This window comes from Eschrichtius robustus, chromosome 1 (assembly GCF_028021215.1).
Source record: "Eschrichtius robustus isolate mEscRob2 chromosome 1, mEscRob2.pri, whole genome shotgun sequence".
NCBI lineage: Eukaryota > Metazoa > Chordata > Mammalia > Artiodactyla > Eschrichtiidae > Eschrichtius > Eschrichtius robustus.
In genome coordinates, this window is record NC_090824.1 from 182186700 (window position 1) to 182210426 (window position 23727).

A 23727-nucleotide genomic window follows, 5' to 3' on the forward strand; every position below is an offset into this window, starting at 1 on the left:
AGCGTGAGGACCTCGGTGGTACCTGATGGTATGAACACTCCGTGATTCTACGAAGGCTAATGTCTCATACCCAACAAAAACAGCACATTGCTTTTACAGTTCTCAAGACATTATTCTGTCTTCCACGTTACAACTTTGAGTAATCATTTCCCAGAATCCAGAGTATATGCAAAATACTCAAGAAACTGCTCTCCAATGCACATCCATCCATTATGAAATCTTTTAGAACAAATGTCCCCCTAAGGAGCATAATTCATTAAATAAGATGTTTGGGGACTGAGCCACCGATAGGTTCAACATTACCTACTGACTTCAAAACGAAGTTATGCCCCAATGCACGCAGGATCTTTCTGAAGCAGTTTTCCTGCACCCTTTCCCGCCCCTTCCCCACTCCCACTCCTCTGGCCCTCAGCACCAGGCTGTCTTGGCAAAGCCTTCCCTGACCACATCCCCTCACCACCTAGGACAGAGATCATCATTTCAGCCTCCCTTCTACCTCTGTATATGGTATTGTAATCACTTATCTGCATATCTGTCTCCCTTAAAGGATCATTAGGTCCTTAAGGGCAAAGTCCAAGCTACACTGATCTTTGCATTCCCAGCATCCAGTGGGGAGCCTGGAACTGATTAGTACTTGGATTGACCAATATTTGTTGACCGGTAGAAGAACTGAACCTTAACCTCCAACAGGGGGCATCAAATTCCCGCTCGTATGCAAAATGCCAGCATAGCACTGCCCGCGATAGCCAGGGCTCTGAGCCCAGTCATCACAGGCACCACGAGTTCCCCCTGCAAGTGATGGAAAACAGACGTCTCCCGGCCAACACTTGCTGCTGAATTCCATTTTCTCTCCAACTCCTGCTTCTCCGTGGCTGAAGACAACACATTCTAGAAATACTTCTCACGAGGAATTTACCACTTGCTAGACATGTTAGTTTAAAGGAAAGGAAGCCCCCCTAACTTCTCAGCTTGTCTAGTTCCTCACAGCATTAGCATTCTGCTTATGTGGCCTCTTTTATCTACAATGAGAATTCCAAACTAAACAACTGTCACCACTTCTGAACTCTGGGGAAAAAAAGGAAAAAAAAAAAAAAAAAGCTTTCTGATTAGTTTTGCAGCCACAGTCATCCTACAAACTGATCCCACGCTCAGCAATAACCGGCATTTCAAATAAAAACGGTACTGGGAACGCTGTATTCTAGGTAGACTTCCTGGAGCAAAACAAGTGAAATGAAGGCCAAGACATCATACCCCAAGTGTCTTATAATAATACCTGAAAATCAGGTAAATTACGTACACCCTCAGGAGCAAACCAAACAACATGGCCAACACAGGTATCAGTGATCACGCCTACCTGGCCAAAGCGCATAACGAGCAATGGCCCTAAAAACTGTTGGGCTGAAGACCTTCAAGAGGAGCACTGCTGTTTACTAAGAAAATAGGATTCAAATTCATATTGGATACCCCTTTATATACTGGTTACCTGTTCACCAAAAGAGGTCTCGTAAGGGCACCTAATAAGAAGCACTTCTGTTCATCGTGTCCCACGGTTTTGTTTTATATGCTTAAAACAAAAGTACTTAAAATATTCTATAATCATAATCTTCTGTCTCAAGTTACATTCCTGGTCCCCACGAACTGCTAAGCACCCCTACCTTAAGTGGTACAGAAGACATTTTGTCGTATTTCTTCTTGTGCAAACAGATTCTCTAGACAGCCTGCCCACAAAAGCAGCTGAAAGAACTATGACACACTTCGCTTGGGTAAAGCCAGACCTTCCTTCCCTGAAAGACCTCTTATTTCATGCACACGGGCATATACTGGGCCTGGTTAAACTTCAGATTCACTCTAAAAACAATACTGAAGGTCACTTCAGAGGGCCTCAGAATACAGAAGGAACAGAGAGAAAATGACCAAGGTCTGGCTGCCTCTGCATGGCTCATCTCCGTGTCACGTCCAGATGTGCTACGCGGACCAGGAGGGACTCGTCCTTGTAACTGCAAGCAGCGCTGCTACAGGGCTCCGCGCACACGTGGACAGGCAGCCCCGGAAGCAGGGCCAGCCCCAATGCTCCGTCCTCCCATCTTTCTGCCGGGAGCCTTTTTAATTCTGCCGTTGAGGCCCAGGCAGCCGGCTTCCCTCTGAGCTCCGCAGCAAGGCTGCTGACCACCTCGCTAATCAACGGCTGCACCTGGACAACGGGGACGCTTCCTAATCAGCGATCTGTGCTACACGGGCACCGCAGGCGTTGACTGTGCACCTTCAACTCTCAGGCTCTGGAGGAACCTCTTCAGCTTCAGGAGCCACTTCCATTTCTATCTTTATAGGTAATTTTACAACTAAGGGATTGACATTTTGGGTTCAAATATTCATAGAGGCAAGGTTTAATTGTCAGGAATACAGCATCACCACATTTTTTGGAGCTTTCTTCACCTAGGCAAGCTACAAATCAAGACTTGAATTTCTAAACCTCAAATCAAATCAAGTCTTGAAATCAAATGACCTGTTCATCCCCAAACTTTTTTCCTTAAGAGTATAACAGTGCAACACAGATACGACACCCAGAGGGGTTTCCCCCCAAGTTTTCTATTAAGCATGACCTTGAATACCAGACCCTGAATCAAACACCTTTTCTGTTCACCCACCACCTGCCTCAGGAAGCCAGGTCACCCAGCTGCAGTGATGAGATTTGAAAAGGTCCACAAAAATACAAAACTGCACTGAGCACTCAAACCAAGCCAAAGCGACGTCAGAAAACAGATCAGAGCTTTACCAACTCAAACAGACCATCTTTATATTCCTCCTCAAAACAGACTCTCAAAAAAAAAAAAAAACAAAACAAAAAAAAAAACAGACTCTCAAAGGAAAGCCCACTGTGAGTACTAATAAAATATGAAAAACCCACACAAAAAAACTAGCTGATTTTAAAGTTGAAGTAAAAAATAAAACTGCTGGCTAAAAGAAAAATGTACCACGCCTCTCAGTATTGCACTAAAAAGGGAAAAAAGAAAGGGGAAGAAAAAAAGGAGAAGGCATACAGAAGACAAACGCATGACTTTTTAATTTGAGCAAAGGAATCACACACCTTCCAGGTGCACCCAGAACACCATGGCCCCATCAGCTCAGAGTCAAGGGCACATGTTTCTGTCCACAGTACCACGAGTAGCCCTACCTCAGAGCACGTGCCCGTTCTAAGGAGTCCAAATGAGCACAGAAAGCAGCCCTGTGGGGAAACAGCGGGGTTGTTCACACGGTGCCCCTGGAGCCCAGCATGCCTGCCCGTGGCCTCGGACGTGTGACAGTGACAAACGTGCAGAACCGAGACAAAGGGGAGATGGCGCTGCCCCCTCGCAGGCTGCGGCCCATGCTCACCCGGCTCCACCCACTCTTCTCTTGTCCTCACACTCCGTCCTCGGCTCCCTCCATCCTTCCCTCTGCTCCTGTCACAGTGCCTTTTTACCCCAGACACAAGAATAACTTCCATTTTCGAAACACCCAACTTAGGCTTCAACAAAGGCTCCCCCCAGAACATTCTTGGTTAAATGAGAGGCAACGATGAGGTCCAGTCGTCCAGTGTCTCCTGGTCCCACACCGGAAGCCCACAGGGCCTCTCCCCAGCAGGCCATCCCCAATGACACTGAAAACCACAGCCCCGCGCACCGTCCAGCCCCAGTCATTCTCAAGGGCGCGAGGCACCCAACGTGGCCCAGAAGCAAAGGCACTGACCACTCGTGGGGCTGTGCCCACCCAGGGGTCTTGCACAGGGTCGTCCCCCCCTCCCACCCCCACCTCCTCGAGGCCGCCGCAGCCCCTCCGCACACGCTCTGTTCACGTCCTGCACTCCCCAAACCCAGGGGCCACCGACAGCTGCAAAGCCAGCGACTAAGCAGCGTCCCTCCCGCTGCGGAGGAGACGCTACACAGCACACGGGGCCTGCACCCGGGTGCAGGGCTCAGACAGAACCACCAGCCTCCACGGAAGAGAACGGCGTGCACAGCAAGGACCCGTGCTCTCCTCCTCCAGTTCAGGGCTGTGCGGTTGATACTTCAAGTCACCCTTCTGAAAGGCAGCTTTGCTATGCTTCCTCCAGACTTCCGACAAAATGCAAGACACAGAAAATCAGACATTAGATTTACCTATAGAAAAGAGTCAAATGTATGCTAACATTAAAGTGAATGAACAATAATACGTCCCTCTTCATTGGCTTTAGCTCTCGAAGACAGAAGGCAATCTCCAATTCTGTAGAAACCCTGTTTACCAATGCCTTTCAAGCAAAGGAGTAACAAGAACTACACATTAAAATAACAGCCCATCACTTACACACAGCTTGAGGGGGGAAAAAAAAGATTATCCGCATAAACTGACAAAAGTAATGCTCCCTATAAATGAAGCACTGCTTGATGAATGTGTGAGTTCGAAATTTTTGAAGCTGAATTTAAACACAGCATCACAACTTCGACTCTCATCCTAGATTTCGGCAGGACACACAGGGAGCCCTAAAACCTGGACTCGTAAGCAACTATACAAAATGTAGATCCACATCTAAAAACCAGAGATAGTTCAAAGGACAATTGCGATTACACTTAATTCAATAGCTGTCATCAACTAGTATCCTAAGTCAAGGTTCATTCCTGGACAGAATTCTAAATGTGGAGTGAAACCTTTTCTTGAGGTGAAGGACAGACCTCTTAACCTATCCATCCATGCACTAATTCCCCTGATTAATGCTAAATTTGCAGAGTGAGACAAGAGTTTATCAAATATAATCACAATATCTTTAATAGCTTCTCTTTCCCCACCAGGAACAGAATCATCCATCCACAAGAAAACTTGCTTACAAAATATTTCAAACACTACACAGTGTTGCAACACACAGCTATATTACATGTGAACTCCCATGCAGAGTATTTCCTATTCATCCTCCTCAGAGACACAAGGTCTATAATCGGAGGTGTCCAAAATAGAAGTGACTTGCATTTCACCATCCAAGATTTCTGTAAAGCTCACGAAGCAATCTGGCAGGGATGTAACTGCAGTTGCTAACAATTATCTTTAGTGTACTCCAGATGTATTTCTCTCAGTACCAGGAGCCAGCTGACATGTCTGCGGAGGCTGGTACATCTCTGCTGAGCATGGCACTCACATCTATCACACTCAATGAGCCCCCACTATACAGCCCGAATAGGGGACAAAGACCACAAAAGAATGACCCAGGAATTAAAATTACATGTTAGGTAATTTGTCTACCAAATAATGAAACCAGGTTGAAATTTTTTTTTTTTAACCAAAGTAGGATAACCACAGGAGTCTAGACACTTATCCCAGAGATGTTACCATTGCCCAAATGTTTTAGAACTCTCCTTTTCAGTCCAATTTTTGAGCCATATGAAAAACAAATAAAAAAACAAAGTTTCTTTATCAAGTCAAAACTGTTGTATAGAATGTCAATATTCTGACAAAGGCGAAGAATAAAGGATTTCAAGGTTTTCCACTCCAGTATTTAAGTGTAACCTCCCCAGCAAGGCAACAGAGAAGCCCAGAATGTAGCAATTTGGAACTGACCGTCCCTGAGATGATCTCTCTTCTCAGAGTCACGAAGAGACTTTCTAGGCAAAACCTTGCCGACTGAGGAGCCTGCCAATTTGTCAGCTGTCAGACCAACCATGCTCGATTTTAGCTTCAGCACACCCTTTTTTCCAAGCTGGCAGAGAGCAAAAGAAGCCCCTAGAAGAAGCAAAGGAAGGGAGCCATACGAAACAGCTACCAGCAGCACAAGCAGCTGAGAAAGGGAACAGAGGGCGAGGTCTCCTCTGGCCTCTCTGCAGCTGTGGACCCAGCCAGTCAGATTCTTCCTTGAAAAAGATGGGCACAAACTGCCCCAAAAAAACTCGCGCAGGGCTTCCTGAGCTTATTTTTCAGCCCATCAATTCCTCTTTATTTAAAGCAGTATTTTAATACAATAAAGCACCTGTATGCATGCCTCAAAAACCTTACTCTTTGAAGAATTTTTTTTTTTAAATCCCTGGCCTTACCCTCTCTGTCAGGGCACAGGCTGACGTTCCCAGGAACCCGGCTCCGCGGGCAGCCAGCCAACCGGCTGGCTGGCTGGGGGGACCGGGCATCCCCAGGAGTCGGGGAAGCTGTCTCAAATACTCATCCCACTTTCACTGCATGGCATCATGGTATGACTTTGGAAAGACGCAACCCAGAAGGGCAATAAATGCTAGAAAGAGGATGATTTCTATTCCAAATTCTACTGCCAGCAAGCTTCCACTCAAAGGTCACAGAACTCTGCATAACCTCATCCCACCCAGCTCTAAAATTCCACTTATCCTTCCAGTACTACCTTGAATGCTTGATATGTTGGTCGGATGAGCCCCTCGGCTTCTGGCTTCTCTGTCTACGGAAAGTTCAAACACAGGTTGCTGTAGCTCTTGCAGCACACTGCATATTTAATCCAAGAAAATCAACATGAGCGCCATGTTCATAATGACATACATGCATCTAGTACTTTCTGGTTTATTAAGCATTTTAGTCTCATTTTAGGTCCCTTGGGTCATATGTCAAGGCAGTTTTTTTTTTAAATAAATTTATTTATTTATTTTGGGCTGCGTTGGGTCTTCGTTGCTGTGCGCGGGCTTTCTCTAGTTGCGATGAGGGGGGCTGCTCTTTGTTGCAGTGCGTGGGCTTCTCACTGCGGTGGCTTCTCTTGCTTCAGGGCACGGGCTCTAGGCGCAGAGGCTCAGTAGTTGTGGCTCATGGGCTCTAGAGTGCAGGCCTAGTAGTTGTGGCACACGGGCCTAGTTGCTCCACGGCATGTGGGATCTTCTTGGACCAGGGTTCGAACCCGTGTCCCCTACACTGGCAGGCGGATTCTTAACGACTGCGTCACCAGGGAAGCCCTCAAGGCAGTACTTTTAAGCACCCTTCTTTAAGCAGAGAGGAAAGTGGCTCAGTAGCACAGAGGCCCCGCAGCAAAGGCAGAGCCACGTCCGGAGCGCAGACCTCCTGATTACTGGGCTCCCGCTCTTTGCCCTCCATCAACTTCACAGACCCAGAGGCACATTCTGTAAACCCCCTGGGAAGAGCCTTCTCTCATTCTTCAGGAAAGGTAGGCTAGGACAACAGTGAGTCTCGGAGCACAGAGAGGAAATGATCTCCTACCCAAGACTCCCAGCAACAAACTCAACATTTCATGATGACGCGAAAGGCTGCAGGGAGAGTGAGCTCTCTCCCTCCTTCCAGCTACCAGCTGAAAATGATACTGAAAGCACGAGAGGCTCTAACATCAACTGTTGGTGCCACAGACTTACCCTGGGCGCCTAGATGTTGAATCATTAAAGGATCTGTACTTTGAAGTATGACAAGCATGATACTGTGAATTGCTCTCTTGTGAAAAATACCAAACACTGCTTCCTTAAAGGTAAGTCCAACACTATATGCTTGGAACTAAATCTCTGACCCTGCGTGATTAAAACAGGATTTCAAAGCTGCTCACGTGGCTTGCCTCTCATTATATATTTCCTTTTGGTTCTGCCCTTTCCTGGATAGGAATGGATTTAATCTTTGTGTTGTTAGTTTCAGCTAGCCAGAAATGTGAAAAAAATTCATCTCCTTAAGATGATAGAAACAATCAGCTTTGTAGAAAAGGGTGAGAAAATCTACAATTCCAAAAAATTATCTAATCTTCACTCCTCCCTAAAAGGAGCAGAAAAGTAAAAATCCTATTCGCAAAGTATTGCTAGCCAAAAGCACACAGGCAACAACTGAACCTCTGAAAACAAGAGAGGCATGGGCCAGGCACAGATCACTCCCTCCCTAAGTAGCTACCACAGGGTAGTTGAGGTGTGACGCTCTAGCAAGTAAGGATAGATTGGACCCCAACTCTGCCACTAACTAGGTGTGGAAACTTGAGCAAATTTCTTAACTTTTCAGGCTCGATTACCTCTCCTGTAAAATGAGGAGAAAGATGTGAAGAGAGTCACTACCCTCTTCCAAGATCTGCATGACCTGCGCAAGAGACTGCACCTCTCCAAGATTCAGCTTCCTCATCCGTAAAGTGAGGGGATGGGAGCAAATGACTCCCTGATTCTAAATTAGGGAGGAAAATAAGTGAGTGGAGTGGAGGTCAGGGGGCCACAATCGTTGCTCCATGGAGCCACCACTGTATGCAATCAGCCCACACTTGGTCAGAACATCTTCACAAACCTTGCAGGCGGCACTGCTAATAAATTTTAGGCTGGAAGCAAAGTCTACAGGCATGGTTTTGCCCGTCAGGCTGGAAAGGTTAAAGTGGGGCCGAGACTCGAGAAAAAGAACGCAGAAGGCATCAATTTCCATAGGCTGCAGACAGCGCAGACACCAACGGCAGGAGTCCAAGCTCCTGCTCCAAACAGGCATTTAGGTCTGTTACCAGCTCTCTTGCCGCCCCACCCTTACAGCAGTGGGCTTCCCCAGCTACCCTGCCGAGCCTGGGGAAGCACCTCAAGCTTCCAGCTTCCCTGGCCCGGGAGGTTCAGATACCAGTGCCGTATATCCCAGAACACATTTCAAGTTTAATCCAAGAAAGTCACATGAATGGCTATGTTCATAATCACATTTGTTTATCTAGTGTTTTTTGATTTATAAGCATTTGAGTCTCACTTTGATCCTTAAGGACGTGAGACCACAGCTAAAGCCATTCATCTGAAGAGACATCTGAAATAAGACTAAACATATCACGCTGTTAAAGAGATTTCCACTAGCCATTGGTTTCCTTTCAGTTTGGGTGTGTTTTTTTCTTTTGTTATGTTTTGAAATCTTCCTTCAGTTTCATTTTCAGGATATCACCTTATCTGCTTACCTCTCAGGTTAAAACGCAAACCAACCAAAAAGTTTCACATCCACTCTGCTTTCATTATTACAAGCCTTATTCATTCCCTACTTCCTTCAGCTTCCTCTCACTCAATAAATACACACACTGATGCTCTGACTCTGATGTCCTTCAGTGGCTGGCTACACTCATTCATTCAACAAATATTTAAAGCGGGTCTTCAAGGTATCAGACACTACTGTAAGCACTAAAGTTACATCAATGAACAAAACAAAAATGTTCTAGTAGAACTTATATGCTAGAGTAGAAATATTATTACAATATATACATATATGTGTATACAATGTACTACAGGTGACATGCAATTAAGAAATCATACTGCACAAAATTTATATTAGGATTGCTGATGGGGTAACCAGAGGAACGTTAAAGTGGGGTGATTGGGAAGGCCTCACTGAAAAAGTGAGGCTTGAACTAAGACTGAAGGTGGTGAGGGGGCTGGCCAAGAGGACACATGGAGAAGAGCATTCCAGGCAGAGGGACAGAGCAGAGGTCCTGGAGTGACAGCATGTCTGGTGTGTTCAGGGAACAGCACTGAAGGAGGCCAGTGTGGCTGGAAACAGCTAGTGATTGAGGAGGGCAGGCAGATCACAAAGGGCCTTGGAGACTACTGGAAGGACTCCACTGTCAAGTTCACAGTAAGGCTTTTACTCCATGTGACATAAGGAGTCGCTGCAGCTTTTTGAGCAGAGGAGTGATGTGTTAAAGTTCTGAAAAGGATCTCAGCACAGCTGCAGTGTTGAGAACAGACTGTGGTGGGTAAGGGGAGAAGCAGGGAGACCAGTCAGGCTGCTTAGATTGCTACGCAGGAGAGGTTTTAAGAAGCGGTCAGATTCTGGATATATTTTGAAGGTAGAGAGTCATGCCTTCCTAGCAGACTGGATATGAGATGAGGGAGCTATTGGATTGTCAAGGATGACAGCTGATCCCTGGATGAAGTGGCTCCCAGTCATTTTGAGGTTTGAGTTTGTCAACCCAAACTGACACTCTGGTACAGATGTTACAATTATCCTGATTTATTTGGTCTCACCGAATTTTAAATTCTCTTTAGTCCATTCCTCTTCTTCTTCTCCCACAAAAATAATCTAATCAGGTAAGTCCAGCATGTTACAGATGGAGGAAGTCCTTCCCAGAGAAACCATGGATACAACGCAGTGACACACAGCCTACCCCAGAAGGCAACCCCACACTAGTTAATATTTAGTTAATATCTGATGACTAGTCAAGCAACAATGGAAAGTTTCCACTAGTCATTTACTGGCTCCATGACTTTGAGCAAGTCATTTCTCCTCTCTGTCTCATTTCTTGGTCTTAAAGTAAGGATAATATTACCCCCAGGGTTACTGTGACGACTGAACGAATGAGCTGATGTCGAGCGTTAAAGCGGCATCCAGCACAGAGTAAGCAATATGTAAGGGCTGTACTTATTACCATCACTGTTGCTAAGCGTTTTTGTTTTTTCTCAATCCCACAATAATTTTACCAGGAGTAATACCTGGGTAACTGATGAGTCTAATATAAATTTCTAAAACAGGAATAACCTAACACTAAGGTACACTAAATACAAAGGCAGGCAAGTTGCCTGTGGGCGTCACGGAAGCCTAACGCAGTCACTGAAATTCTACAAACATTACCTGCTGTGTTTGGGCAGGGAGAACATGAACCTCATATCTTTGTGCTCTGAAGAAACTAACCTAACCCAGCTCCATGAACTTCTCTGAACCTTCCAAGACTAGCTGTCTGGAAGATCTTTCAGGGTATAAGAAATATGGTACTTAGGCACTTCAGCTTTTGTTACCTACTAAAATCAAGAACTCCTGAGATGCAGTTTTTACATGTTTACTAATCATCTAACAATCAGAAGTTAAAATACAGATATATATGTACATCTATACACTACAACTTAAGCAAATCTATTCTCTTCTCCCAGCCTCGGACAGAATGAATTTCCACGGAAAATGCCCCTGAACAACAGTGACACTTCCAAGGCTCACCCAGCCAGCGATTTTCAACCCGGCTGCATCTTAGAATCACCTGGAGCGCTTTACACGTACTAATGCCAAAGCCCAGTCCTAGATTTCTGCTCTAATTGAAACCGTTGAGAATGGCTGAATAGGTAAATACTACAAGTATTATTGACTGAATGTGGCAGACAGAACATTGTTTAAATAGTGAATTAGTATTTCTGGGTTTAAACTAGCCTCATACCAACTGGGTTCTGGGGTGAGAAGCCACTACAACCCAGATTAGAAATCATCTACAGCCCAAATTAGAAATCCTCTTAACCTGCTCTATAGTCTCTCAAACCACCCCAAACCTCCAAAACAAGAGCTGCTGCTCTTCCAAATGTTTTCTCAAAAGCGAATGAAGACCAAAACTTAGATTTCTTCCAAATGAAAGAACACAACACTACTCTATTTTTTTCTGGCAAAATCCTTCTAAGCCTTACTGCCGAATAGCTGATTACAATTACTTTTATTTTCCTGTTTCCTTACTATAGGCAATAATAACGTGCAGCCTGGGTCTAAGAAATGAGAGTATTCCTTTTGTTTGTATTATTTTAATCCATTATTTAAAACACAATGCCTCTACCTGATATTAAGGCACAACGTAAGGGAGAAATTATCTTCAACGTTCCAACATTATATAGGACTAAGTGATGATTTTCTACAACAAAATAATTCATTCATTCCTTTAAAACACAATACTTAGTGTTTATTACACGCTGGCCACTTCTTTCAGGTGCTTGAGCCCATAGGAATGATCACGACAGACCGACCTTAATATCCTGCTAGATGCTTTTAAATGCATAAATTTTTTAAAAAGTACGGTTATAGTTCAAAGGCAACTAAAGAGTAGGTCAACATAATGGAAGTCTAAAATAACACCACCAGAAATGTCATACTGAACCCTAATTTACTAAGTGCCTACTATAAACCAGGCATTGTTTTAGTCTTTTACATATGGTACTCATTTAATAAAGTTGTTGTCCTAAAAAGAAGAATTTACTATTTAGAAGAAATTAAGTGAAGCCAAACAATGAGAAAATTCTTCCCTTTGGTAGAATTTAAATTTGGCTTTGCACACTAGATGGAATGCGCCATCCTAAAAGCGACAAGAATAAATTACGATAGACTTGTGCCAATTCATTCACACAAGAAATTTTTTCAGATTAGTTCAACCACATCAACTGTGAAAAGATTCAATGGTTAAAAAAAGAGTCAAGTTGTCATAAAAATGTATTTCCAATTTCAAATTTTTAAGGTGAAAATTTATAAACTGTATGATGCATAAACTACCCATCTGTAGATATTAAGTCACGTAGCTTATTGATAAGATGGTACTAATAAAGATACTGTAAGACCAATAAAATAAACAACCATTACTAGGCGCAGCGATCGGTCCTTTAACTTCCTTTACAAACACTAGTCCAAACCAAAAGTCATTCAAATCAATCAGAAATTCACGGGACTGTAATTCAGCCCTAAGCAAAAACGAGGGGACTTATTCCAAAGCTCTCTGCAAATCACTGTGATAATACTGTAAAGAAAAAATTTTAAAGCATTCAGGTGAAGCTCTCTGACTGCAATCTCTCAGCACCCCCCCCCCCGAAAAAAAAGGCTTTTTGTTGGTGGTGTTTTGGGGAGGTTAGTTTTTTATGGAAATGGGCTGAGGGCCAGCAAGTGGGGTCAACTGGCGAGTTTCCGGGCAGCTGACCCAGGCACCCAGTCCTCGGCCTGCCCAAGGGTCCCCATACCCTTCGCCTTTCGGAGGACGGACGGCCTCACCCTTCTGCGCGCAACTAGACGGGCGGCTCCGCCGGACAGACGGCCGGAGCCCGGCCTGGACCCCGCCCAGGCCCGCTCTCGGGGGCGAAGACCCCGGCCCGCTCGCGGGGAAGGGCCGAGAGCAACGGCCGCCGGGCGGGGTGCGGGGCGCGCGCTCAGGCGGCGCGGGGCGTCGGAGGGATCGGAGGGACCCCCGCCCGCCCGCCTCACCGTCGATGTTCTCCCGGTCGCTGATGTGCTGCAGGTTGCAGCCCGTGTCCTCGCGGCTCAGGTCAGCGTCGGGCCGGCAGGACTCCAGCCGCGAGTGGGCATTCCTGCGGAGCTTGGGGCTGGACGACACGCAGCACGAGGCGGTGTTCCCCATGGCGGGCGCCCCGGCCCCAGCGCGGCCCCGGGTCAGCAGCGGCGGCGGCGGCGCGGCCTCGCCATGGGCGGCCCGGCTCCCCTCGCCCGGCCCGGCGGCCTGTCCGCGGCGGAGGAGCGCCCGCGCCCGCGCGACTGCGGCCGCCCGACCCGGCTCACCCCGCCGCCGCCATGGCGGGCGCCGCGCAGCCGCCTCCGCTACCCGGTCGGTCCGGCTCCGCGCCGGCGGCCGCAAGCGGTTCCGGTTCAGGGGGCGCGGCCGCTCGGGATGCGGGGACGCGGGGACGCGGGGACTCGGGGACGCGGGGCGGACGCGGGCGGCGGGAATGCGGGCGGCCGTGGGCGGTGGGAACGCTGGCAGCGGGGAGGAGCAGCGCCAGGCCTGGGCGTGGGCGGCCGCGGGGACGCTGGGCCCGGCCCCGGCCCCCCCCCGGCCCCGCCCTCCGCGCACTCCGCGCTCCGCCCCCCGGCACCGCCCCGCCCTCTGCCCTGGAAGCGGATGCGCAACCGAGGAGGGGGCCCTCCAGCGGGCGCGGGCAGCGCGGCTGCGTCGCGAGGGACCGGTGCGGGGAAGAGAGGTGCGTGCGGCGCCTGGGCCGCGGGGTGGGGGCCGCGGGGCGGCTCCGGGCTGAGCGGGGGCGGTGGGGTGGAGCGGAGTGAGGGGCTTTTTTTCTTTATGCGCTGAGAGGCAGCTGGGCAGAGTGGGAGCGCTCTCCTGTCCTGAGCCGCCTATCGTCTCTGCCCGGAACGCACCTTGGGCCAGGGCGGCGCCGCGCTCCCCGCAGGTTACCGTCAGATCCGTTCAGTAGTGCCTGCTCTCCTGTTCACCCGACCTCGTCGTGGGCCGTGCATTTGGGGACTCTGGAGGGTGTTCCCCGCCCCGCCACCCCCAGTGCATCGCTGCACCCTCGCCTGTCGGGGGGACAAAGTAAGGCGGCAGAAACAACCCTCCCACGCTTTCCAGGTGGCCAGGGGAGGCGTGCTGAGGGGAGACACGGGGACAGAATGCTTTGAACAGGAGAAACCTGGCGCAACCCATTTTCCATATGAGGAAACTGAGATACAGAGACACGAAGTGTTAGTGACGGACGCAGGTACTAACTGGGAAGTAAGGGAACTAATACCCAGCATCAGCAATGTGTGTAATCTTGCCAAAGGCAGTGTAAACATGATTTTGTCTAATTCTGGACGACTTTAACCTTTTTTTAACTTGTGCTCCCCCTCTGTCTCTCAGTGATGTTTATTACATTTATTAGTCCGCATTTTAAAAAGTTCCGTGCTCTGAACTGTATTATTGCCATTTGTTGGGTTAAGTGGTGGGTGTCCTTGTCCTGAGTTGGCCTGCTGGTCCCCTCTGCAACCATGACTGTACTGTAACGGGGATTGATGGGCGGCCAAAGGTAGGACGATTTACATCCCACCCCCTTACCTGTGAGGTCGATTCTGGTATCATCACTCTTTCCTTTTTGTATGTGCCGGAATGGCCTCCCCCTCCTCAGAAGAGATTGGCTGAATAAACTGGGAGCTAGTACTCTTAGAACAGAATGCGGTCCCAGAAGGCAGAAAATCGGAATAGAGAATGCACCTGTTAGTAGCCCCAGATGACCCGCCTGTTGGTCATAAAAATAGTCCCCAAGAAATTAGGGAACAGGTAGATCCTGTGGTTTGGGACATATTGATACCAGGAAAGGCAAAGCATGTTCCCCCAATAGAAATAGAGGAAAAGCCTGGGGAAAAATACCCTTGGCAGAGGCACTGTCCTTTAAAGCCTGAGGTCTTGAGGCAGGGGAAGGGGTGGGGATGGGGGCCAACCGCTGCTCACCAAATTCCTAGAACCTGGGCTCATTCGGCCCTGCTAGTCCCCTTCTCTAATTCTCCCTGTCCAAAAGCCTCCCGGGGATATGGGGATACCGGTTTGTGCAAGACTTACAAGCGGTGCATGAGGCAGTCATCCATCCCATTCACCCAATGGTGCCAAACCTGTACACCGTACTTAAATGCCAGGGGATGCTCAATACTTCTCTCTGTTAGACCTCAAGGATGTATTTTTCTGTATCCCCCTACATCCAGACTCCCAGTACCTTTTTGCCTTTGAATGGAAGGAACTTGACACCCGGGAAGCTATTCACTACACTTGGACAGTGCTTCCACAGGGCCTTCGGGACAGCTGCTGTCTTTTTGGAAATGCGTTAGCAAAAGAACTGAGGGAACTGAGCCTGAAAAAATGGAACTCTGTTACAGTATGTTGATGACCTATTAATAAATAGGTAAAGAAAGATTCAGATCAGAATACCGTTAAGGTCCTAAATTTCCTGGCAGAAAGGGGATATAAAGTCTCCCCAACAAAGACTCAGATTTCACAGCAAGAGGTTCAATATTTAGGGCTTGTTTTGACCCCCATCGCATGAGCCCTGGCCATAAATCAGAAAACAGCCATTAATGCATTACCATCACCAACCACAAAGAGACAACTCCGAGGCTTTCTCAGAATGGCTGGGTTCTGCCGTATCTGAATTCCAGATTATGGCCTTATAGTCAAACCCTTATAGGAAGCTCTAAAGGGAGAAGAAAGGGAACCCCTCTAATGGAGTAGGGACCACCAGTGGGACTTTGAGACTCTAAAGATTGAGTTGAGTAGGGAACCAGCACTAGGGCTTCCAAATTTAGACAAACCCTTCACCCTATCGATGAGAGGTCAGGGATAGCACTAGGAGTCCTGACCCAAAAGCTGGGAGCAGATCAAAGGCCAGTGGTTTACTTTTCAAAACAACTGGACTCAGTAGCCCCGAGATGCCCCAGCTGCCTACAGGCGGTAGCAGCCACGGCCCTACTGGTCAATGAGCCTTCTGAGCTCACCGTGGGACAATACTAGATGCATCAACTCTTCATCAGGTGCAATCTGTGTTAGAAGCCAAAGGACACCATTGGTTAACCGGGGGAAGGTTAGCAAAATATCAGGCTCTCCTAATGGGTACCCCCGATATTACTTCAAAGGTGTGCCAAGCCTTAAACCCAGCAACTCTTCTCACAGCTGTTGAAAATGGAGATTTATTGCATCAGTGTACACAGACAATAGAACAAACTTATTCCAGCAGATCCAGTCTTCTAGATGAACCCCTTGACAACCCTGAGGCTGAACGGTTCACTGATGGGAGTAGTTTTATAGAGATGGGAACCCGAATGGCAGGATGCTATAGTTAGCTTAAATGAAATCATAGAAGCCAAGGCCCCACCACCCCAGACTTCAGCCCAGAAAAATATTTTTACTGATTCTAAATATGGATTCCATGTGCTACACGCTCATGCTGCCATTTGGAGAGAGAGAGGAATGTTAACTGCTAGAAATTCTTCCATAAAACCTAAAGATTTAATCTTGGCTCTTTTAGAAGCAGTGCAGCTCCTGACCTAGGTGGCAGTAATTCACTGTAAGGGCCATCAGAAGGACGGGTCCTTTATAAGCCAAGGAAATAACAAAGCTGATCAGGCCACAAAACAGGCAGTTCAGTCGCAAGAGCCTGACCAAATCATGGCCCTAGTGATTGGCCCCCCTGAACTCCCTGGCCTGCCCCAGTATTCCCCACAGGAACAAGAGAATGCTGAAAAATGGGGCTATAAGAAAGAAAGCACGGGCTGGTATATAAAGGATGACAAGTTTCTTATCCCTGGGGCCCAAGAAAGGAGGCTCATTAAGGTTTTACATGGTGCCACCCCCTGTGGGAGGAATACACTATGGGACTTGATACAAAGGACCTTTTCAGGAAAGGGACTTAAAGGAACAATAAAACGAGTGACCCTTGCCTGTGATTTGTGTGCCCATAATAATCCGCAAGCCCATCCAATCCCTCCTTCGTTACTCAAGCCACTTCAACCCAGTGGGACATACCTGGGGGAAGATTGACAATTAAACTTCACCCAAATGCCCCCACAGTCAGGATATAAATATCTTCCTGTGTCTGTCAGTACTTTTATAGGATGGGTGGAAGCCTTCCCCACTCAATCTGAAAAGGCCACTGAAGTCTGTAAGTCCCTCTTAAAGAGACGATTCCTCGGTTTGGGCTTCTAAAATCCCTCCAGAGTGATAATGGGCCCTCCCTCATAGCAAAGATCACCCAAGGCCTATCGACCGCCTTGGGAATTAGCTATAATCTCCACGCCTCTTGGCACCTCCAATCTTAAGGAAAAGTAGACAAAATGAACCATACTTTAAAGAAAACCTTAACAAAACTTTGCCAAGAGATTCATGAGCCCTGCTTCCTATTGCACTCCTCAGGGTTCACATAGCCCCCAGGAGTCTCCTGAAGCTTAGACCATTTGAAGTGACCTATGAGAGGCCCTTCCTTACCACTGGTATGAGGAAGTGAGCCAGAGGCTACAATGTGTTATTAACCTGGGACAGGTCCAAAAGGCAATCTTGGACTAAGCCAAGAAGGCACTGCCAGGTCCCACTAGGGATACAACAGAAGGGGCAGCCCCTCCACAAATTAACTTCGGGGACCAAGTTCTTCTTAAAACTTGGAAGGAGGGATCCCCTGGAGATGAACTATTACCAAAATGAAAGGGCCCCTGTAGAGTAATTTTAGCCACCCCCACTGCCATTAAACTTCAAGGAATACCTAGTTGGGTACATTTATCTAGATTAAAACTCTTGCCTCCAAAAACCCCACAGGCCACAACAGAAGAATACGCCTGTGAGCCAGTAGAAGACCTGAGATACTTATTCAAAAACCAAGCACCACTAACAGATGAGTAAAGGGTGATGTGGTAGGCTGGACTTCTGTTTGCTTACTTTGTTATATTTTTGCTCACATCTTGCCGGTTTGCTCAACCACCCCCACTGAAAAAGCAACTCTTTTGTCCCTCCTGGGTCTAGAAGACCAGAACCAATGACAGAGTGGAAAATGTGGGTACTTCTCTTGGCCCTTCTCCTAAAGAGGGGCTGGGGAGAAAATAATAAGGGAAGGGGAACCTGGAGAGAAAACTCAGTCGTCAACCATTCCAGCATTTTGGCCTCAGGAAATAATCTAACTGTTGGATCTGTCATCCCCTCGCACAAGAGGGGGTTTCTCGGCTCCGGTTTGTGCCTGTAGATGAGGACATTAATCTCATCCTGACTTCTGAACCCATTAGGAGCACACCGCTTCTAATAGTGGAACTCGAAGATCATGATGATATCGGGTGTGTAGAGCTTACAGACCCTTGGAACCAAACCCGTCTCTGGATCAAGCGGCCCCTTCTCTGCACAGGGCAAGGAAAACCCTGTTGCCCCTGCCAGACAGATACCTGCCTTACTGATACGGGAAGCTCACTCTCTATTTATGCTATGTCATTTTCCACTTCAAGCTCCTCATGCACTCCTAACCAGACTCATTGGTGTGTGGACCCATCTCTGCTCTCCCCAGGGACCCAACCCAACAGCTCTTGTACGCACTGGAAGGGAACAGCAGCCCCTTCCTGGAGGCTCACCTATCAGACCCCATCTGCCTTCAGTGATGAGGAGGGAATAGAGGAAAACTCAGAACTAGATGGAGGACCACTAGACGGAGGGCCCCTGTCCCCCAGATGCAATAATGCACCTAGCTGGGGTTCCCTTTTACGTCGATGGTTTAATTCCACTTCACCCCGCCAGGCTTGCACCCCTGCTGGACATCTGTTCCTCTGTGGTCCACCGCAAAATAAACTACCCTTCGAAGGGAACCCAAATTCCTCCTTCTCCTGGCCTCTCCGAGCAATGGCCTATCCATGCTTAGACAATGTTCACTTCCGGGGAGAATGCACTTTGGGACGACTGGGCCCTAAAGGACAAGGTGCCACCATATATAATAATGCCACCTCTCAAAACAGACATAGCTGGGCACTCAGACTAATCCTGGCAGGAATTGGGGTGGCCATAGGAGTGGCCGCCCCTGGGGCGTTTTTCCCTATCACAAAACAACCTTAAGAAACCTCACACAGGCCATAGAGAACCTGGCCTCAAAAACTGGTGATGGGAATTCCCTAGTGGTTAGGACTCAGTGATTTCATTGCCGAGGGCACAGGTTCAATCCCTGGTCACGGAACTAAGGTCCCGAAAACCTCACTCGGCGCAGCCCAAAAAAAAAAATGGTGATGCCTTTAAGGGGCCTCCAGGAGTCCCTAGATTCCTTAGACGATGTTGTGTTTGACAATAGGTTAACCCTGGATTATCTTCTGGCTGAACAAGAGGGTGTCTATGCAGTAATTAACAAAACTTGCAGTACATACATCAACAACTTGGGGGAAGTTGAACTAAATATTCAGGAAATTTATGAACAAGCTAAATGGTTACATGGGTTCAGCTACCCCACTGCCCAAACTATATGGGACTCAGTTAAAGGTTACATCCCTGGCATTACTTGGTTCCTGCATCTCCTGGGCCCTCTAGTGGCAGTAGTTCTTTTGTTATTATTCAGACCCTGCCTGTTTAATCTTTTAGTTAGATTTGTGTCTTCCAGGCTTCAACAGTTCCAAGTGAGGCTCATGGTGGCCCAAGGATTTCAACCCGTTCCATTAGAAGGTGACCCGTGTCCCTGTAGGTCCTTGGAACAGTCATCAAGGGACTTCTACACCTCTAGGGTAGGCTAGGGTCTGTGGCCCCTGTTCAGCAGGAAGTAGCTCCAGAAGAAGAGACATTTGGCCCCTTGACCCTTAAGAATAATGGGTGCAGGGCTTCCCTGGTGGCATAGTGGTTAAGAGTCCGCCTGCCAATGCAGGGGACACAGGTTCAAGGCCTGGTCTGGGAAGATCCCACATGCCACGGAGCAACTAAGCCCGTGCACCACGACTACTGAGCCTGCACGCTAGAGCCCGCAAGCCACAGCTACTGAGCCCGCGTGCCACAACTACCGAAGCCTATGTGCCTAGAGCCTGTGCTCCGCAACAAGACAAGCCACTGCAATGAGAAGCCCGCACACCACAACAGAGAGTAGCCCCCACTCACTGCAACTAGAGAAAGCCTGCGCGCAGCAACGAAGACCCAACGCAGCCAAAAATAAATAAAATAAGTAAATTTAAAAAAGAATAATGGGTATAGAATCCCTCAAGGGAGAATGAGATCGGCTGGGACCTAGGGTCATCTACCAGGACACTTGCACCTGGACAGCGCCTCCTTGAACAACAGGAAGCTGGCAACCATAAATGGACCAAGGGGTAAAGCTTCCTTAAGCAACAGGATGCTGAAGGCCGTGAATCAACCACAAGTGATTAAAAACAACCTCATGCCTGTGCAGTAGGGGCGATGTTGACCACTACACAACCTTCCTGGTGGCGGTAACGAGCAAGTCTGCCATTTTGAGGTGCCAGCACAGAAAGTGGGAAACTGCACATGATCTCTGTATATGGCACTGCCAAGAAGGATGGACAAACTGCCTAAGCCATGCCCCCTGTCTGGCCTGCAGATCCACCCCCACTGTCACCCCATCAAAGGACCCAGGGAGCTCTTTGTGAAGGAGTGGGCAAGGACACCTGGTGCTTGCTTTCAGTTCCTTATGCTGCAGCACAAGCCCCCATAAAGGCACGTCTGAAATTCTCATCTCGCCTCTTGTCAATTTCTATTGATTAAAGAGTCCAAGGGCGCAGGTTGGTAACACTTGGAATATAACTGATAGCAAAATGCTGATACCGAGGAGATGAGGAAGGAAAGTTCTAAAGAACTGCGGCCCCAAAGAGGTGGGTAGGTAGCAAGAAGATGAAACGATTCTCTTTATTAAGGCAGTTCTGACCTTCTTGCTTCCCAGGAAAGCTTGTAACATAATTGTAAGTCAGTGAATATTCAGATTTTCAGGGCTACAGTGCATGGGTAAGATGGCTGAAAATTGGGAGGGGGTTACCGTATTGTCTGTTCTGATTGCTGTTTTGTGATTTGAGTGTCGTATGAAAGGAAACATCCAGTCATTACCATACGTGTGCAGCATATCCATGCAGGCACATTAAATTTTTATTTAATCATAACAATTATAATATTAATGATACGGTTTGAAGGGCTTACAAGGAGACACAGAATGGCACTTAGGAGACAGCATGACTGTCTGCAAGCTTCTCGTGCTGACAGGTCATTGGCAGAACTAGATGGCAGTGTTAACCGAGAAAAGCATCTGGAGGAGGGGGCAGGGTAGCCACAGACTGTTGCCAAAGGATGGATAGCTACTGGTCTGCAGGGACTTTTCTGCACTCCCCCCCCCCTTTGATGTTCCCACCTTATTCCCCTTAGGATTGCACCTGTTGGGCTTATTCAGGAATATGACTTCTGGTCAGCAGGCCTGGAGAAGAAAGATAAGTACGAAAGCCTTGCCAGTAATTTACCAGGGTGTCAACCCCACCCCACCCCTGCCAAAACACACGCACACACACGTCAAAATCCTCCAGGCAGAGATGCCTCCTGCTTGACACACAGTGACACTTTAGGAAAGGCTGCAGAAGCAGTGGGATGCCAAGATGGTAATGAAAGGTGTCATTTCTTGAACACCTGCCAGATACTAATTTTTTTTCACAAGTAAGCCCACCCTATTATTCCCCATTTTACAAATAAAGACACTTGAATTCTGATAATTAAACCTGTGGAATGTCAGACTACTGAGAAATGGCCTAAGTGGGGATCTAGTCCATGAGGTCCCCTCTTAGCTGCATCCACCCCACCTTCCTGCCCCCCTTCCAGGAATCACTGAACCGGAGGAGAGCTGGGAAGCAGATTGGAATAATGAGGGAAGGAATCTGCAGACGTTTTGAGTAGAAAAGAGACTCACTATAGTGAGTCTGGCTTGTCTTCTTTCTTTTTGAAGGAGTTTGGGAGTGACTGCTTAGGACTAGTTCTAGACTTGAAGAGAGGGGAGCCTTGTTATTTCTGTGGGTCCAGCCCTCCCGACCAAAGGCAACAAGGTTGAAGAGAAGCATTATTCAGAAAAAACTTGTGCCTTTAGCCACAGTATCTACCATGATGTATTACTTGGGATTCTGAATGTAGGGACACTTCCTCAGTATGGATCTAGCCCAGGTTTGGGGCTGTAAGGGGAGAGGGAAGGTGAGCACTGTGGCCTGAGACCCCGTGCTCGAACACTCAGCCTTCTTAGAAAACATCCAGCTGGATCGACTCAATCACACCCTGCTCTTTGAGCAGAAAGAAGCATTGGGGAATTATTTTTCTTCCTCTCCTCCATAATCGCTATATAAGGTTTTGGTTGTTGTAGAGAGGTGCATTTGGAACTTGGGTGAATAGCGAAGTCAGTGCTCTTCAAACTTTTTAGCTATGGCAGCTTTTTTTTTAAGAAGGTTTTGAAAGGAATCACAGTATTTAAAACATTAGCAATATGACTATTAGCTTAAACAATTTATAAATATCTACTTATAAAAACAAATCAGTGAGAATAGGCTAGCTTGATTGAATCAGGGAATGCGTAATTACAGTCTCTTCAGCCATACTCATATCCTTGAAATATGGACCAATCACTTGCACAACTCCCTGAGTCACCTCCTAGAAGACAGAAAACACTGAGCCCAGTTAACTCAGGAAATGGACCTTTGGTCAAAAGAAGGAAAATGGCTAAAAGCTCGGACCAAATACCTGCTCACACTATATCTGCTCTTCCTTTATCACCTGGTCGCCAGTTTCCTGTGCCAGTCACTCTGACATTTGTAAGGCAGATGTGGAGTAACCAAGACCCTTTGCTGTGCCACCAGTGCTCTTCCTGTCACCACCTTATTCTCCAATGACCCCGCCCCCAAATTAGGCCCCCAGAATACTCAGTGGTAACCAGCTACGGGGAAGTATTGACTCTGATAGCAACTTGACTCTGACCAACATAAGTGATTCATTTATCAATAGAACATTTCTTGAAAGTACCAAGCCAGGGACCTTGGGGATGCAAAAAATGGATAAAATATAGCTCTCACCCTAGAGAAACTCATAGTCCAGTAAGGTAAACAGTCAAAAGAACAGGTTTAGAACATGTTAAGTGATTGCAGTCACTTAGTGGTAAAATCTGAATACTTTTATTGCCTGTGGATACACCTAAAATTCCACTATGAGAGATTTATTCCTATGAAGTAAAGAATTATATCCAGAGACCCTCTCAGAGTGAAAACTCCCATAAGCAATTAAAGATGGCTAGTAGACTGAAACACTAATGCCAAGCCTTTTGGACCAGAAACATCTGCCAGATTCTGAGGTCATGCTCCCACTCAGCAGAGAAGAACGCTGCAGTGAGGAAAGGAGAGGGAGAAGACAGCACTGTGCCACATAGTTCCTATCCGTGAGCAAAACCTGTGCTTATGGGATAAATAATGAAGCAGGGACAGCCATAGTCTCTGGGTATGGGCAAAGGCCCACGTGGGAACTGATTTATCTGTCTTCCTCACCACTGAAAATTCATCTGTCCCCAGGCTAACCAGCCTTAAGGAGTCCAGTCTCTCTCTTGCCAAACTATCTTATTTATCCCTCCTACTCACCAAGAATAAAAATGGTAAGTGTATGTGTGATGTCTGAGAATTAGGATGTCCTCTGGACAAGGCAGATTCCAGCACCTCACAAAGTCAGGCGTAGGTCAGGTTGGGAGAGGCTGCATCCCTACCCAGTGTCCGTTCTCCCGTCTCCCTTAGTACAGGGCCCTTCACCTTGTGAGGAACACAGTCTGCCCACCTCAGAGCCCACAGCTGGCCACGCGACCAAGTCCAGCCAAAGATGTGAGTGGAATCTTC

The 23727-nt window shown here is 47.5% G+C and overlaps 2 protein-coding genes across 2 annotated transcripts in view; one reads left to right on the forward strand and one right to left on the reverse strand.

The window, feature by feature from the left end:
- The window catches only part of CCNY (cyclin Y), a 122655-nt gene extending 109544 nt beyond the window's left edge, over positions 1-13111 (reverse strand). The window contains exon 1 of the mRNA XM_068560610.1: positions 12871-13111. Within this exon, the coding sequence (XP_068416711.1) occupies positions 12871-13024 (154 nt within the window). The 5' untranslated portion in view covers positions 13025-13111. The remainder of the gene's footprint in view (positions 1-12870) is intronic.
- A 422-nt stretch (positions 13112-13533) lies between these two features.
- Positions 13534-20562, forward strand: LOC137775019 (endogenous retrovirus group V member 1 Env polyprotein-like). Its single transcript, XM_068560621.1, is given in 3 exon segments — positions 13534-13601; positions 17690-18042; positions 18045-20562. Coding segments are annotated over 2 exon segments (1053 nt in total). The 5' UTR covers positions 13534-13601; positions 17690-17906; the 3' UTR covers positions 18962-20562.
- The last annotated feature ends 3165 nt before the right edge of the window (positions 20563-23727 follow it).